Source organism: Chionomys nivalis, chromosome 6, assembly GCF_950005125.1.
Source record: "Chionomys nivalis chromosome 6, mChiNiv1.1, whole genome shotgun sequence".
NCBI classification, from domain to species: domain Eukaryota; kingdom Metazoa; phylum Chordata; class Mammalia; order Rodentia; family Cricetidae; genus Chionomys; species Chionomys nivalis.
In genome coordinates, this window is record NC_080091.1 from 93,475,200 (window position 1) to 93,490,663 (window position 15,464).

At 46.5% G+C, this 15,464-nt stretch overlaps 1 protein-coding gene across 1 annotated transcript in view; it reads left to right on the top strand.

Moving 5' to 3' along the window:
• Positions 1-489: 489 nt before the first annotated feature.
• Positions 490-15,464, top strand: part of Hpse (heparanase) — a 39,366-nt gene continuing 24,391 nt past the window's right edge. The window contains exons 1-3 of the mRNA XM_057772172.1: positions 490-770; positions 11,005-11,150; positions 13,147-13,272. Coding sequence (XP_057628155.1) covers positions 556-770; positions 11,005-11,150; positions 13,147-13,272 — 487 coding nt within the window. The 5' untranslated portion in view covers positions 490-555. The remainder of the gene's footprint in view (positions 771-11,004; positions 11,151-13,146; positions 13,273-15,464) is intronic.

The window sequence follows — 15,464 nt, forward strand, 5'->3', positions numbered from 1 at the left end:
AGCGGATGCTCGGATCAGATTTCCAAGCGACAGTGGGACCTGAGAAGCAGAGGACGCTCTAGGTTAGTCAGACTTAGGAAAGCTCAAGTGACAAGCCTTTGAAGGCAGCCGGGAGTCAGGGTAAGGGCTGACTGAGTCCTCAACCAATGTTTTTAATTTGGGGGCAAGTTCTGGCGCTAAGGGGAAAGGACCTAGAAGAGGAGATAGTGTGCGCAGGACACCAGGAAGTTGGATCTCACCCCCTTGAGGCTCCGGGGCGTTCCCTCCCCAGGCCTCCCAGGATCTTGGATTTTGGCCACCTCGGCACATTTGGAATGGGTGTGGATGATTTCAAAAGAGGACGTGACCGCTGCCGCCGAGGAAGAAGCCAGCGCGGAAATTGGAGAGCACGCGGATGGGAGGGCGGGGAGAGAAGGGCGTTAGGGGAGGGACGCAGGGGAGGAGTGGGAGGATGGAGCGCCACGGGAGGGTACCGAGCCCTGGCGCTAGAGGCAAAGCAGGGCCGGGTGCCGGGGGCGGGAGCTCCCACAACTGCCGGCGGTCCAGCCAGGTGAAATGCGGCGGCGGCTGCTGCTGCTGGGGCTCTGGGGGCTCTGGGGGCCGCTCGGTGCCCTGGCCCTGGGCGCCCCAGCCGGGACCGCTCAGGCCGAGGACGTGGTGGAGTTGGAGTTTTCCACCGAGCTGCCGCTCCATCTCGTGAGTCCCTCGTTCCTGTCTGTCACCATCGACGCCAACCTGGCCACCGACTCGCGGTTCCTCACCTTCCTGGGGTAAGTGCAGCCCCTGATCCCACCGCGCCTGTTTCTAGTCACCTCTCACACTCACGAGGGCCAGCCACTCTCTTGGCAGAAACAACTTTGCGTTCGGTCTACCGAGCCTGCCTCTCATGTACAGCCAAGCCCCAAAAGCTTTTTCCTGTTTCATTTACTCAGCGCTGGTTGCCTGGGCTCAAGCCAAGCCCAGGTTGAGAGGAGGCTTGGAGGATAAAACCCAAAGGTGTCATATGTCCCAGCTCTTCAGCTGGAGCCTTTGAATTCGCCTCAGTAGAGAACAGTAAGCTGGTGTTCTTTAAACTCTCTTAGGACATTTAGATTTAAAAAAAAAAAAAAAAAGCCACGAAAGAAAAGTCAGATAGAAAAAGCCCCTGTGGAGAACTTCCATCACTCTTCTTGCTGGTTTTTTTTTTTTTTTTTTTTTTTTTTTGGTCTTCTTGCTGTTTTTAAATCATTTAGCTGTAAGGGCACTGGGTGTACCTCAGTTTGAGTAACGTGCAAGTTTGAGGCCAGAATGGACCAAACGGGTGGAGGGTGCAGAAGTGGGAGAGGAGGGAGACAAGAGTATACCACCATGCCTGGGACTGCACGGTGCTTGTAAGCCCAGCGCTTGGGAGGTAGGAGGATCAGGAGTTACAGGCCATCTTTGGCAACACAGCAAGTGTGAGGCCAGACTAAATTGGAGGAGAGGGGAGACAGGGAAGAGAAAGAAGTCTGAGACTAATTGAGAAAATTGGGAATCAGTGGGCGGGACAAGAGAAGGCAATGGGGGCGAATATAATCAAAATACATTTTATACACTTTCACATGAGTCATGATGAAAGCCATTATTACCTATAATTAATATGTGCTAATAAACTTTTTACAAAGCTTATGTTTCTCCAAGAATAGGGTGCAGACTGGATACTGCTTCGTCAGTGCAGGGTTTTCCCTTCTCCTGAGGAAACACACCTATTGCTCCTCCTCCGTGAGTGCAGCCTGTCCCCAAGGTGAAAGACACCAGGCAAATCGAGGTCATCTAAACCAGGGAAGGCTCCAGAGATGACCACATCTTTTGTGGTTTTGAGACATTGCCGTGGACTCATGATCTTCCTGCCTCGGCCTCTTGAATGCCACCACACTTACTACATCCTTGCCAGTCCTTTATGTCACTATTGTCAAAGGTGACACTGGTTGCACAGCCTGAACCCAAGCTATCAGGTGTTCCGGCGGACTTTACATGGAGTCTCACGGTTGAGAGTCTGACGGTCCAGTCACCCTGGTTTTCACAGATGTGACTCATGGGATTTGTATGGTGATTTGACGAGATAATAAGTATTCACTACAGTGTCTGAAGGTTATGCTCATTGTTTCTTCTTGCCTAATGCACACCAAGTCCTGGGTTCAATCCTCAACACTACATACAGCTAGGCTTGGCGGCTCCTAGCACTCAGGAGCCAAAGGGAGGAGGATCAGAAGTTCAAGGTCATCCTCAGCCTGGGCTACATTAGACTTTGGAAAGAAAGAAAGAAAGAAAGAAAGAAAGAAAGAAAGAAAGAAAGAAAGAAAGAAAGAAAGAAAGAAAGAGAAAGGAAGGAAGGAAGGAAGGAAGGAAGGAAGGAAGGAAGGAAGGAAGGAAGGAAGGAAGGAAGGAAGGCTTTTAAAGGCCAAGTATGATGGTGAACACCTTTAATCCCAGCACTTGGGAGGCAACAATGAAGAAGGTGAGGTTATGGGAGATTAAGTAACTCACCCATGGCTAGCAAATAAAGGCAGTATTTGGAGGCAGACTCCGATCACAGAAATAAAGGCACACAGAAGAAAACAAGCCAGTGATTATTTTCTGAAGGAAACACAGCAGAGTATATTAGGAAAAGATTGTCTAGAAACAAATTGATAGACTGATTAAAAAAAAAAAAACCTGCCATTACCATACAGATAGGAGACTTGGTGCCCAAACCTCAGCAGTGCCTCCAAGGAGGGCTGGGGTGATTCTGTTACAGGTGCTAGAAGAACGGAAACAGGTCTCTCACATTTGTAACCAGAGAACAGACAGTACGAAGAATTTAGACGTTAATCTTGGAAGTTTCTAGAATTGAAAAGGAACATCTGTTAAATTTTTCTTCCCTGGGGAAATTAGTCAGAATATACTCTCAGCCTGGATTAGTGCGGAATACCAAAGAGACCTGGTCCCAGAAACAACATGAATTATAATGTCAGCCCCATATGCAAGGCACAAATGGAATTTTTAAACTTTTTTACAAAAAGCAAAAAAAGCTAAACATGATTGTTAGCTAGAATCCTAGCACTTAGGAAGCAGAGATAAAAGGATCACATGTTCAAGGCTAGCCTGGGCTACACAGTGAGGCCCTGTCTCAAATAGCAAAACAACAAAAAGTGAACATAGACAGTAGGAAGAGGCGTGTGGCCGCTAACATTTCCAGTGCTGGTGACAGAGTCCAGGGTCTTGCCACTGACCTGCACCCCAGCCCAATATAAAAACAGTAATGAGGTAGATCACATTCCCTTTCTGAACTCATGCCTCTAAAATCTTGGGATTTATGTTTACACCATGTCTCAGTTCAGCACCCGCCACACTTCAGGGGTTCAGCAGTGCACGGCTGTTGTATTAGAGGGTGCAGCTCTATTTGTAACAAGGCATGTGCATACACGGCTATAATTTCCTCATGGAGATGAGATGATATAATTGGTAGAAATTGTGAGTTTTACAGGGCAAACGCGGCACTGAGCAACTGTCTTAGGGTTTCTGTTGCTGCAACGAAACAATGTGACCAAGAATCAAGTAGGGTGGCATGGTAGTTTCGGTGTGATTGGCCCCCATAGTCTCATAGGTGTGGCACTGTTAGGAGGTGTGGCCTTGTTGGAATGCTTGTGGCCTGTTGGAGGAAGGGTGTCACTGGGGGCAGGCTTTGAGGGTTCCTGTGCTCAGGATACTGCCCGTTGTCTCAGTCAACTTCCTGTTGCCTGTAAGATGTAGGACTCTCAGCTACTCCAGCGCCATGTCTGCCTGTGTGCGGCCATTCTCCCTGTCATGATGATAATGGACTGAACCTCTGAAACAGTAAGCAAGCCCCCAATTAAAGGTTTTCGTTTATGAGTTGCCGTGGTCATGGTGTCTCTCCACAGCAATAAAAGCCCTAATGAAGACAGGGAGGAAAGGGGTTTTTGGCTTACACTTCCAGATCATAGTCCATCATTGGAGGGAGTAGGACAGGAACTCAGACAGCAGGATCCTGGAGGCAGGAGCTGATGCAGAGACCATGGAGGAGTGCTGCTTATGGGCTTGCTCCCTGTGTCTTGCTCAGCCTGCTTTCTTATAGAGCCCAGGTCCACCAGCCCAGGGATGGCACCATCCACAATGTGCTGGGCCCTCCCACACTGATCACTAATTGAGAAAATGCCTTACAGCTGGATCTCATGGAGGCATTTCCTCAACTGAGACTCTTTCCTCTCTGATGACTCTAGCTTGTGTCAAGTTGACACAAAACCAGTCTGTACACCAACAAAGCAAAAATGTAGTTTTTGCTTGCTTTGTATAGTAATTTGCTTCTTTTTTTAAAGTAAACATTATTTTTTGCCATTTTAATAACATTTGTGGTGGTTTGAGAGAAAACGGTCCCCACAGGGGATGGCAATATTAGAAAGTGTGTTCTTGCTGGAGTAGGTAAGGTCTTGTTGGAGGTTTCATTTCCTATGCTCAAGCTACTCCAAGTAAGACAGTTCACTTCCTGTTGTCTTCTGGTCAAGATGTAGCCAGCACCATGTCTGCCTGCATGCCGCCATGCTCCCCACCATAAAGATAATGGATCAAATCTCTGCACTGTAAGCTGCCACCTCAATTAAATGTTTTCCTTTATAAGAGTTGCCATGGTCATGATGTCTCTTCATAGCAATAGAAACCTTAACTCAGATGTCATTCATTAATAATTTTAATAGTTAAATTCCCACATCTTTATTGACAGCTGTGTTCTGTATTTGGAGAAGCGTTTGTTACCAGTACAAAGTCTGTGCTTTAATAGCCAGTGTGTTGGTTACTTTTCTGTTGCTGTGTCAACATACCACAGTCAAACGCAGAGGCAGAGGGGAATGACAGCCAGTGACCAGACCCAGAAGTAACTCAAAGCAAAAGAGCTAGGCAAGTGCTCTACCACCGAGTTAAATCCCCAGCCCTCCTTTAAAAATAATCCCTCTCTTTCTCTCTTTCTTTTTAAGATTTATTTATTTATTTATTATGTATGCAGTGTTCTGCCTGCATGCCAGAAGAGAGCACCAGTCGCATTATAGATGGTGTGAGTCACCTATTGGGTGCTAGGAATTGAATTCAGGACCTCTGAAAGAGTTAACCTCTGAGCCATCTCTCCAACCCCATTCTTTTTTCAAAAAAAAAAAAAGTATTTATTTTTGCTTTATGCACATTAGTGTTTTTCCTGCATGTATGTCTATGTGAGTGTGTCAGATCCCCTGGAACTGGAGCTACAGAGCTGTGAGCTGCCATGCAGGAGCTGGGGATTGAACCCTGGGTCCTTTGGAAGAGCAGCTAGTGCTCTTAACCATTGAACCATCCCCCCTTAGGCCTTATCTTAAAACTCTTCAAAGAACACCATTGTCTGGGGACCATGTATTCAAGTAAGTGCACCTATGTGGGACATTTCTCATTCAAACCACCAGACCCACAAAGCACAGGGCCGCAGGGCGCCTGTCTATTATGGAGAGAAGTGGTTTTGACTGAAAGGAGACAAAGAACTGAGAGTAACCACAGGCCTGATCCCTGTTCCATCCCCTATTGGTGCCTCCTTCCCTCCCAAGTCATTCCACCATGCTCCCTGGAGCCTTGAGCTTGGTAACCCTGCTGTCATTCCCATAGAGTATTCCTTTACCCCATGCCCTAGCTAACTGAACACTCCCTGAAGATTCCTCTGCCCCTGTAGACCTGTTGAGTATGAGTTGTACATTTTTTCACACTCCATTCGTGTGCCTGCAACTCCTTCTAGACCGTGGTTCAGGAGTCCGCATGCAGACTGTGGTAGTTGAGATCCCTCTTGGCTGCTACCTCTGGCGAGATTAGCTTAGCTCCTTTTTGTTTAGGCTCCGTATTTATAAAGTCAGAATAATAATGATACCCAGCTGTCTAAAGCGCTGGATGAAACCGCTGTGTGTTAGAGATGGTTGTTGTGACCCCAGTGTGGGGTTCCCCTCCAGCTCTCATTCAGTCCTTGTCATCCCCTGCTTCCCTAGTCTCCATATTGATTAAAATCCATCGCTGTTCTCAGTCCCGAGTCCCACTATCTTCTTAGGTGATATCAAGTTTACCTGCAAACACAAGTCTCTCAGTTGCTCCACCCTCGTCTTCATCTTCTCAGAGCACAGCTCCTCAGCCTTGGGCCAGTTTGCATCACACCATGAAATGTGACATTTCTTCTCAACCCCATTCTGTGGCATCACACTCACGCACTGTGGAAACTGGCAAGCACGGAGAACCAGGGTGCTTTTTTGCTGACGGTTGACTGTTAGCTCACGTTGCTTGACTCCATTTCAGTGTGTAAACATCGCGAGCTTGTCTTGATTCTCTTCAGTAACATCACCTCTATGTGTGAAACGTAAAATTCCAACATGGTGTTCTTGGATCCCAACTCCGTGCCTTCTCAGCTCCTTTACATTGTAGCAAAAGTAAATTCTCAACCTCCCCCTTTAAGCACCGCCCTGAGCAGCTGCCTCCTCTCTCTGTCTCATCCATAGTTGAACTTCTTGATTCGTCGTCCAAACCATCCTGTGATAATAACCTCTGCTTCTGCCTCACTGCTCTCGCTGAAACACCAGCTGTCACTCAGTCCATCCTGTATCCTTCTTTTAGAGTCTCTGGGGTGGCCCTTAAATCTGGAAATGGAAATATAATAGCATTTAGTGCATATTAATGAGGCACCTTTTCTCTGTGTCAAAGATAAGCAATATATTTTTACCCTAAAGGTAAAATAAAGACACCTGCAGGCTGTTTTGTGTTTTGTTTTGTTTTGTTTTGTTTTTTCCTTGACAGCCTCACTGGAAAGGGAACAGCTGCAGCTGCCTTACATGTTCTTTGATTTCCATGGCACCGTGTGATGAGTGTTCCCCCCTTCTTTCTCCTGCATATGACTGAAATACTGTGCCTTTGATCAATTTTGCTTTTATGGAAAGTTTTGCAGCTGTGTTAAATCTGTTTTTTTTTTTTTCAGACGGCATCAATATTGTATTCTAAGAACACAAAAGATACTTTGCTGCAAAGGAGACAAACAAAAGGTCCTTACTAGCAAAACTCCGAACATATGACTTGCTTTATGTGGCAATGGCCATAGCAATGAGTTTTAATGTCATCATGTTCAAAAACTAGTCATTGGCTGGCCTCCCCTTGCCCTTTCTCAGGCTAGCTTTCTTTGTTCATTCACTTGACAAATATTGGCCAAGCACTGCTGTGTGCCAGGCCCTCGTCTAGGTCCTGGGAAGAATCCAATAGACCAGACAAGGTCCCTGCTCTCAGGGAACCAGTACCAGGGGCAGCAGCTGGGAGAAGCAGAGCAGTGAGCCACACGAGGAAGCCGATTTCAAAGAGTGGGAAATCCTCCGCAGGACATGAGGCAGGTTGGGTTGATGGGGGGTGACCCCTGATGTTGCAGTCCATACCTCTGGGGATCAGGCTTTGGTCCACGGGTATCCGACCCAGGCCATCATTTGGTGCTGCAGCTCCTTTCCCCTCTAGTTCTCAAAGGACACCACACTTGCCCAGCCTCGATTACGTACAGATAGTAGCTACATAAATCTAAATGGATTTCCTTGTCATCAAACAAAATAAAAATACCAGAAACCAGAACCAATGCCCGGCTAAAGTCAGTGGGGTGGTATAAGGCCTAAGTGACTCTGAGCAAGTCCTTCGCGTGAGTTCTTGGGCTTTATATTGGCATTCACAGGCTATGTGGCTATTATGCTTTGTTTTCATTGAAACATTTATTTATATCATCTTTAAGATCCTTAAACATATTCATAATTGCTATGCTGAAATGCTTGTCTTGCATGTCAGCTAAATTGCTTTATTCAGCACTTATAACAAGTTAACTTATAGTATAGCTTATAGTAAGTTTTAAGTAAGTAAGGTGCTGGTTTCTGGAGGAGGCATGTTGTCTCGGTGGTTCATGTTTGTGTTTCTGAGCTGGGCTCTAGGCATCTGGATATGACATTCGTGTGTTTCTCTACATAGATGTCTGGTCTCCTTTGCTGCTTGGGTGTCTGGTGCGTTGGTTGCTGTCACTTAAATCTGACAGGTTGTGAACCAGCAGAATGACACCTGGCTTTCAGTTGGACGCCACTCTGGGTTTCTGTGTTCAGACTAACTGGTCCCAGATCTGAAGTTCTGGTTGGGACTCTGAGTTTATACTCCAAGGAGTCCCAGCCCGGTGAGGAGGGTGGGGTGGATGGGTGGATGGTAGGCTGTCATTGGGACTGAGGTCTTCTCAGTGGGGTCTGAGGTCTGACTCCACCAGAGGGGGGCAGAACCCGGACTAGGGATATCTTGGGTCAGCCAGGATGGTTGCGAGTCCCAAAGGGATGCAGATGGACTGGGAATGGGAGTGATGTGGGCAACCATGGTGGTACTAGGAGTACTCTAGTGGCATCAGGATAGAGAGAGGAGGGGAAGGAGAGCACAGGGCCCCTGCCGCATGTAGTTAGTAGCTGCGGAGTTCATAGAGGGCATCAGGTCTGCAGGCGAAATGTGGCTGATCATTGACTATACCAAGCAGTCTCCAGGACACATCCCCAAGCCCGGATGTGTCTCCTGAGTTCCATTCACATGTGGCACAGGCTGGAGAGATGGCTCAGTGGTTAAGAGCATTGCCTGCTCTTCCAAAGGTCCTGAATTCAATTCCCGGCAACCACATGGTGGCTCACAACCATCTGTAAAGAAGTCTGGTGCCCTCTTCTGGCCTGTGATTCCAAAGCTTTAATTTTTTCCTTCAAAGATAACATGTCCTCCTTAAACTTTTCTTGTATATCATGTAGATTCCCATCTTGGAGGTACATTCTGTCTGTTACCTTATCAAAACTTTGTGATAACGTCTGAATGTCAAATTCAACAGCCTGAACCCTTTCAGGTAACTTTCTAGTACCCTTGGATATGGAGTCAATTTTGTCTATCATAGTATCCACTTGTTCAGATAACCTCTGATTTTCAATAATTTTAATCCTGTCAATTAGTTGTTCATTATTAGTTCGTAAAGATTCTATCGTTCTTAGGAGTGCCATATTCTTCCTTAATGATAGAATATGGAAAAGAAAACTGAAACCTAGTAACAGGCAAATTAAGGTATCCCCATAATCATATAAACCTTGTATGATATACTCCATTGTATTAGTAAGCAAAGCAGTAAAATTTGCGCTAGAAACGAAAACTGCCATATTACCTATTATCCAGTAGGTGGCGCTGTTGCCGAGTCGCGACGAAAACGGGGTCCTGTTTCAGTGTCCGCCTTAGTAGATGTTAAAAACTGGAAAATGCGAGTTTCTCAACAAAGTAAATGTAATTAAATCAATTCCATAGACGGAACAAGAAACCCAGAATCCAGGGGTAGAGAAGAGCAACATGGAAGCCGCTTATGCCTCCACGTGACAGAGTCGCCCGGAGGGGTTGCAGCTTTCAGCAACTGTTTGTGCTCTGGTTCGCGCCACTCAAGCGCTGTGCTTGCAAGGGAGATTTAAAAACGACTCAGAAAAGAGCAAACCACGCGGGCAGAGACTATGCGGGCCTGTGGAGTTTAAATCCACGTGGGGAGGCAAACGATAGGGTGCGTGGGGACTTGAAGTCAATCTGAGGTGTTTAAAGGGAAAATATAAAGAACTGCAGCAAGAAAAGCCACTGCGTGATAATTTATGTTAAACTGCTGGCTCCACGCACAAGGCACAGGCCGCAAGGCACAGGCCGCGGCTGAGGGAGGGAGGGCTCGCGCCAAGCCGAACTGGCGGCAGGCAGCCGAGCAGGGGAAGGAGGGGTCCTAAACCAAACATTGGGCGCCAGATGCAGTAGGAGCTGCGGGCTGCGTTCCTGCCACCCAGCTCTCGGCCTGGCTAGCTTATGCCCCGAAATAACAACACACAAACTGTATTCTTTTAAACACTGCTTGGCCCATTATATCTAGCCTCTTCTTGGCTAACTCTCGCACCTGGACTAGCCCATTTCTAATAATGTGTGTAGCACCCCAAGGTGCGCTTACCGGGAAGATTCTAGCCTACGTCCATCCTGGGTCAGAGCTTCATCACATCTGCCCCAGAGAGGAGAGCTATCGAGTCTGAGCTCACTTCCTCTTCCTCCCAGCATTCTGTTCTGTTTACTCTACCCACCTATGTTCTAACCTATGAGGGCCAAGCAGTTTCTTTATTTTTTAACCAATGACCTTCCTCCATCACCTGTGGATCTGGGGGCTCAGTGTCCATTTATGTATTAGTTTTGTCAACTGCTGGGACAAGATGCCTGACAATACCATTTAGGGATGGAAAGGTTTGGTTCAGTGTGTTGTTCACCACCTCAGAGAGGTCACGCTGGCAGGAGCCCAAGGCAGCTGGTCACATGGCGGCGTCTGCACAAAGAGAAGAAAAATGAATGTTCACTTTCTCCCTTTTATTCAGTCTGGGACCCCAGCCCATGGAATGGTGTCACCAACGTTGAGGATAGCTCTTCCCTCCTCCGTTTAACTTTTCTGGAAATACGCTCCCAGACATACCTAGAGATGTGTTTCCATGGTGATTATAAATACAGGCAAGTTGACACTGAAGCATTAGCCACCACAGTTGGCATCTCAGTTTTTACAGAGTCTCCTCCCCCATTCCACCTTATGACCTCATCTCAGCAGATGACAGCCCGTCTTCCAAGGCATGTCCCCACACTCACCCTTGGCTCTTCTGACCCAGATGATCACTAAATCTTTGACGTCTTGAGCTGCTCTCCTCCTCGACCACCCTGGGGTGGATAGCAGCTAGAGTTAAGGAGTAGGCCCACCAAGAGAGAAGGAAGTGAAAATATTTAACTGGACTTTCTCAGAAAATAATAACTACAAGTCAGAATGGTGGTGCATGCCTATAATCCCAGCACTCTGGCACAAAGGCAGAGGGATCCCAAGTTTGAGGCAAGTCTGGGCTACATAGTAAGATGTCTCAAAAAACTGAAATACTAATAATTATTATTATTATACTTTCCTGCTTGTCTTCATAACAGCTCTCCAAGGCTCCGCACGTTAGCCAGAGGTTTATCTCCTGCATTCTTGAGATTTGGTGGTACGAAGACTGACTTCCTGATTTTCGATCCCAAGAAGGAATCAACTTTTGAAGAAAGAAGTTACTGGCACTCTGAAGTCAATCACGGTGAAACTTAGAAAAGATTATATATTTTAGTTAACCTGTGCCGGTCGTGAGATTGCTTTGGGAAAAGGGTGTGCTCAGACCTAGCTATTAGACAAGCAGAGGATCCCAGGGGAACGAGGAAGCCGTGGGCGGCTTTCCTGGGGCATGCTGGGCATGACCGGGGGTTAAAAACAGGCAAACAGTGGCTGTACCTGAAAATAGCTGGTTGGAGGGGACACATGGGTAGAAACAGGGTCAGACTGGAGAGTGTTTAGAGGTAACAGCATAGTGATACACAGAAGCACATTATTATACGGAGAGTGGGAGGTTGAACAAAGAAACCCAGGAGAAAACTTTTGCCTGAGTACCATGTGATTTTCTGGGTGCTGGGTCTCGACTTCATTGACTGTCCCTACTGCCTGGGCTGAGTCTGAGCAGTGGGGTCTCGGGGCCCCAACCTTAGCCTCTGTCCTTAGCAAGCTTTTCAAACAGTTCTAACACGTAAGTGTGTGGACCTCACCTGCCCTTGGGGACCTGAGATTTGTCTGTGACCGTCAGAAGTGCTGTGAAGCCCCGGATGTCTGTCAAACCGTTATCTGAACAGTTGCGAGATACATTGTATGTCTTCCACCTTAAGAGTGTGTGTATTTCGTCTGCTAGTGAGTAGCGTTTAGTTAGTTCCTATATTACATATTCCTTTCGACTCACTCTCTCCAGAGAGAAAGTGTTCAGAATGGTCAGTCCCAAACTGGAAGAGTAGTGATTAGGAAGGAGCAGAAAGCAGCCTCCAGGGCCTGCTTTAATGATAAGTTCAGCCATTTGCATGCAAAATTGGAGAAGTCATTGTTTTTTACCGCAGAATAGTACTCTAATGTATATATATTCCACACTTTCTTCAACCATTCTTCCATTGAAGGACATCTAGGTTGCTTCCAGGTTCTGCCTATTACAAATAATGCTGCTATGAACATAGTTGAACAAATGCTTTTGTCATATGATAGGGCATCTCTTGGGTATATTCCCAAGAGTGGTATTGCTGGGTCCAGGGGTAGGTTGATCCCAAATTTCCTGAGAAGGAGAGTGGGGCTCCCGTGCGCACCCCGTGGTTCCGGAAGCTTTCATGGAGAACAGTTGGTAACTTACCAGTTTGGGCCCATTAGCTCCAATTCATTAGAGAAGAAACCACTGCAAAACAAATACCGTCCAGGTATAGCAACTTTCTACATGTTTTGATGTTTGTTTGTTTGTTTGTTTGTTTGTTTTTATGTGTATGGGCTTTTTGCCTGCATGTATGTAGTTCACTACATGCGTACCTGGTGCCTGAGGAGGTCAGAGATGGGGCTGGATACCCTGGAAGTGGAGTTATAGGCAATTGTGAGCCACCAAGTGGGTTCTGGGATTTGAACCCAGGTCTTCCACAAGAGCACCAAGTGCTCTTAACTGCTAAGACAGCTCTCCAACAGTTTTGTTTTGTTTCTAAGGCAGAGTCTTGCTAGGTAGTCAAAGCTGGCCTCAAATTCATGCAATCCTCCTACCACAACCTCCCACGTGCCGAGATGACAGGTGTGTCACCACAGCCAGCTGTATTTTGACAATGGACTTTCAATTTCTTTTTTTATGGTTAACTTAAATTCCTTCCTTCCTTCCTTCCTTCCTTCCTTCCTTCCTTCTTTCCTTCCTTCCTTCCTTCCTGACCTCTCCATCCAGCTCTCTGATACCTTCAACCTGCTGAGGGAATTTCTGAGTTAGTAAACCATCTGAAATCATGTCTAGTGTTCCACGTCAGTGCTCACCCAATGTTTCTTAGGGAAACTGCCTGCTGGTTGTTTTCTTGGCCGTCGTTAGTCAACAGATGTGGCACATGTAATAATACAACTTCCCCTGATTTTGTACTTAATAACTTAATAACCTAATTACCTTTCTTAGCTACATAATAGTTGACTAAACATCCAGGTTGGGTTTCAGCCTCGTCACTGTGAAGATTGTGGTCCTGAGCTCTTCTGTCTTTCACCTGCAGATATTTGCCGGTCTGAACCCGTCTCTGCCGATGTGGTGAGGAGACTCCAGATGGAATGGCCCTTCTTCGAGCTGTTTCTGCTGAAAGAACAGTATCACAAGCAGTTCAAGAACAGCACCTTCTCAAGTAAGAGCGCCTGCAGGTGTTCCAGCTGCATGTGTGTTCGGAGGGGCTGCCTTTGGTCTTTAATACCCTACAGCAGGGGGCTGGAGAGATGGCTCAGAGGTTAAGAGCATTGCCTGCTCTTCCAAAGGTCCTGAGTTCAATTCCCAGCAACCACATGGTGGCTCACAACCATCTGTAATGGGGTCTGGTGCCCTCTTCTGGCCTGCAGGCATACACACAGACAGAATATTGTATACATAATAAATAAATAAATATTTAAAAAAAAATACCCTACAGCAATGTATAGAAAGTTGTGCAGTACTTAAATACCATCAAGAGCTAATGAGGAGTTTGGGGTGGGGAGTGGCTCAATGGTAAGATGATTGCCACACAAGTATGAGGATCCGCGGCATTCACAGAAAAACTGGGTGGTTTTTTTATGTGAGTAACCCCAGTACGAAGGCAAGTGGATCCTCTGAGCTAACTGGCCAGCTACCCTAGTCAGTTAGTGACATTCAGGTTCAGCGAGAGACCCTGTCTTAGAAAACTCAAGAGGGGGCTGGTGTGGTTGAGAGCAGGAAGGTGTGGCTCAGTGCTTCATGGCACGAACTGCTCTTCCAGAGAACTGGGGTTTGGTTGCCAGCACCCACATGAGTGAGTGACTCACAAGTGCCTGTTACTCCAGTTCCAGGGGATCTGACACCCTCTTCTATCTTCTCTGGGCACCAGGCACCCATATGGTACACAGACATGCATTCAGACAAAACACCTACACACATTAAGTAAGTCATTTGTTAAAAGTTATTTGTTGTTATGTGTGATGGGTGGTGGTAATTTGAAAAAAAAAACAGATGAAAAATAGAAAGACAATCAGTGTTGACCTCTGACCTCCATAAGCATGTATATATGCATATACTGCACACATGAACACACATGCATGTACACACAGAGAGAGTTAATGAGAGAGGCTGGCATACAGCTCAGTGCTGCAGAACACTGAGCATGCGTAAGGCTCTGACTTCAGTAACCAGCATCTAGAAAAGAAAAAAAAAGTTTGTATGGCTTTTTCCTTGACTTCCGACTTTGTCTGCTGGCCACAGAGGGAGATTCGCAGCCTTGGGAGTTGAGATATGAATATAGTCTTCGTGCTGAAGGAAAATGTGGAAGTGTAACACCGAAAGCTCAACCACACTTCCTTGTTCTTCTGTTTCTCCTCTCAGAAGGATGGAAAACCCCTATGTGTTGAAAATCCTGAATCCAAAAGTCCAAATCTGGAAATCCTCCCAAGTCCACTGTTTGGAATCTCGGTTGAGTAAGAGCCATGCATTTGGTAAAGGTTAAAATATTCCAAATCCAGGCACACGTGTGTTGTGAAACGCTCCAGATCCAAGCATGGGAGCTCAATTTTTGAACCTACCCATATGACTTGTTAGTTTTATGAGACAGGGTTTCTCTGTGTAGCCTTGGCTGTCCTGGAACTCTCTCTGTAAACCAGGCTGACCTCAAACTCACGGAGATTCACCTGCTTCTGCTTCCCAAGTGCAGGGATTAAAGTCGTGCACCACCACACCCTAATCTAAGTACTTTTTAAAATACCCTTATTGCTCGTTACCCTTCATGTAACCCTCGGCTACCTTGTCCCCATCTCCCACCCCAGTTTAACCCTTTCTGTTCCATTATTCCCCTTTACCTCTTTATACCACTGTGTCCGAACTCCCTCACCTGGCCTTGGGAAGACCGTCCCCTTGGTCTCTTTCTCTATGGATATTCTCAATGAAGAAGGATTCAAAACTAAAACCCAGAAACAAGAGAAAACATGTGACGTCTGTCTTTCTATGTCTGGGTAACTTCACTCGTAATGATTGCTTCCAGACCCATCCATTTAGCTACGAATTTTATTCTTAACTGCTGAATAACTTTCCATTATGTCAACGTAGCTCATTTTCATTATAGTCATTGTTGACGGACATCTAGGCTATTTCTATTTCCTGGCTGTTGTAAGTAGAACAGCAATGGATGTGGTGAGAAGGATATCTGTAGGACACAGAGTTCAATGGGTGTGGATGAGAAGGACATCTACAGGAGGACCCAGAATTCGATGGATGTGGATGCGGAGGGTATCTACAGGAGGACCCAGAATTCGATGGATGTGGATGAGGAGGGTATCTGCAGGAGGACACAGAGTTCGATGGGTGTGGATGAGAAGGACATCT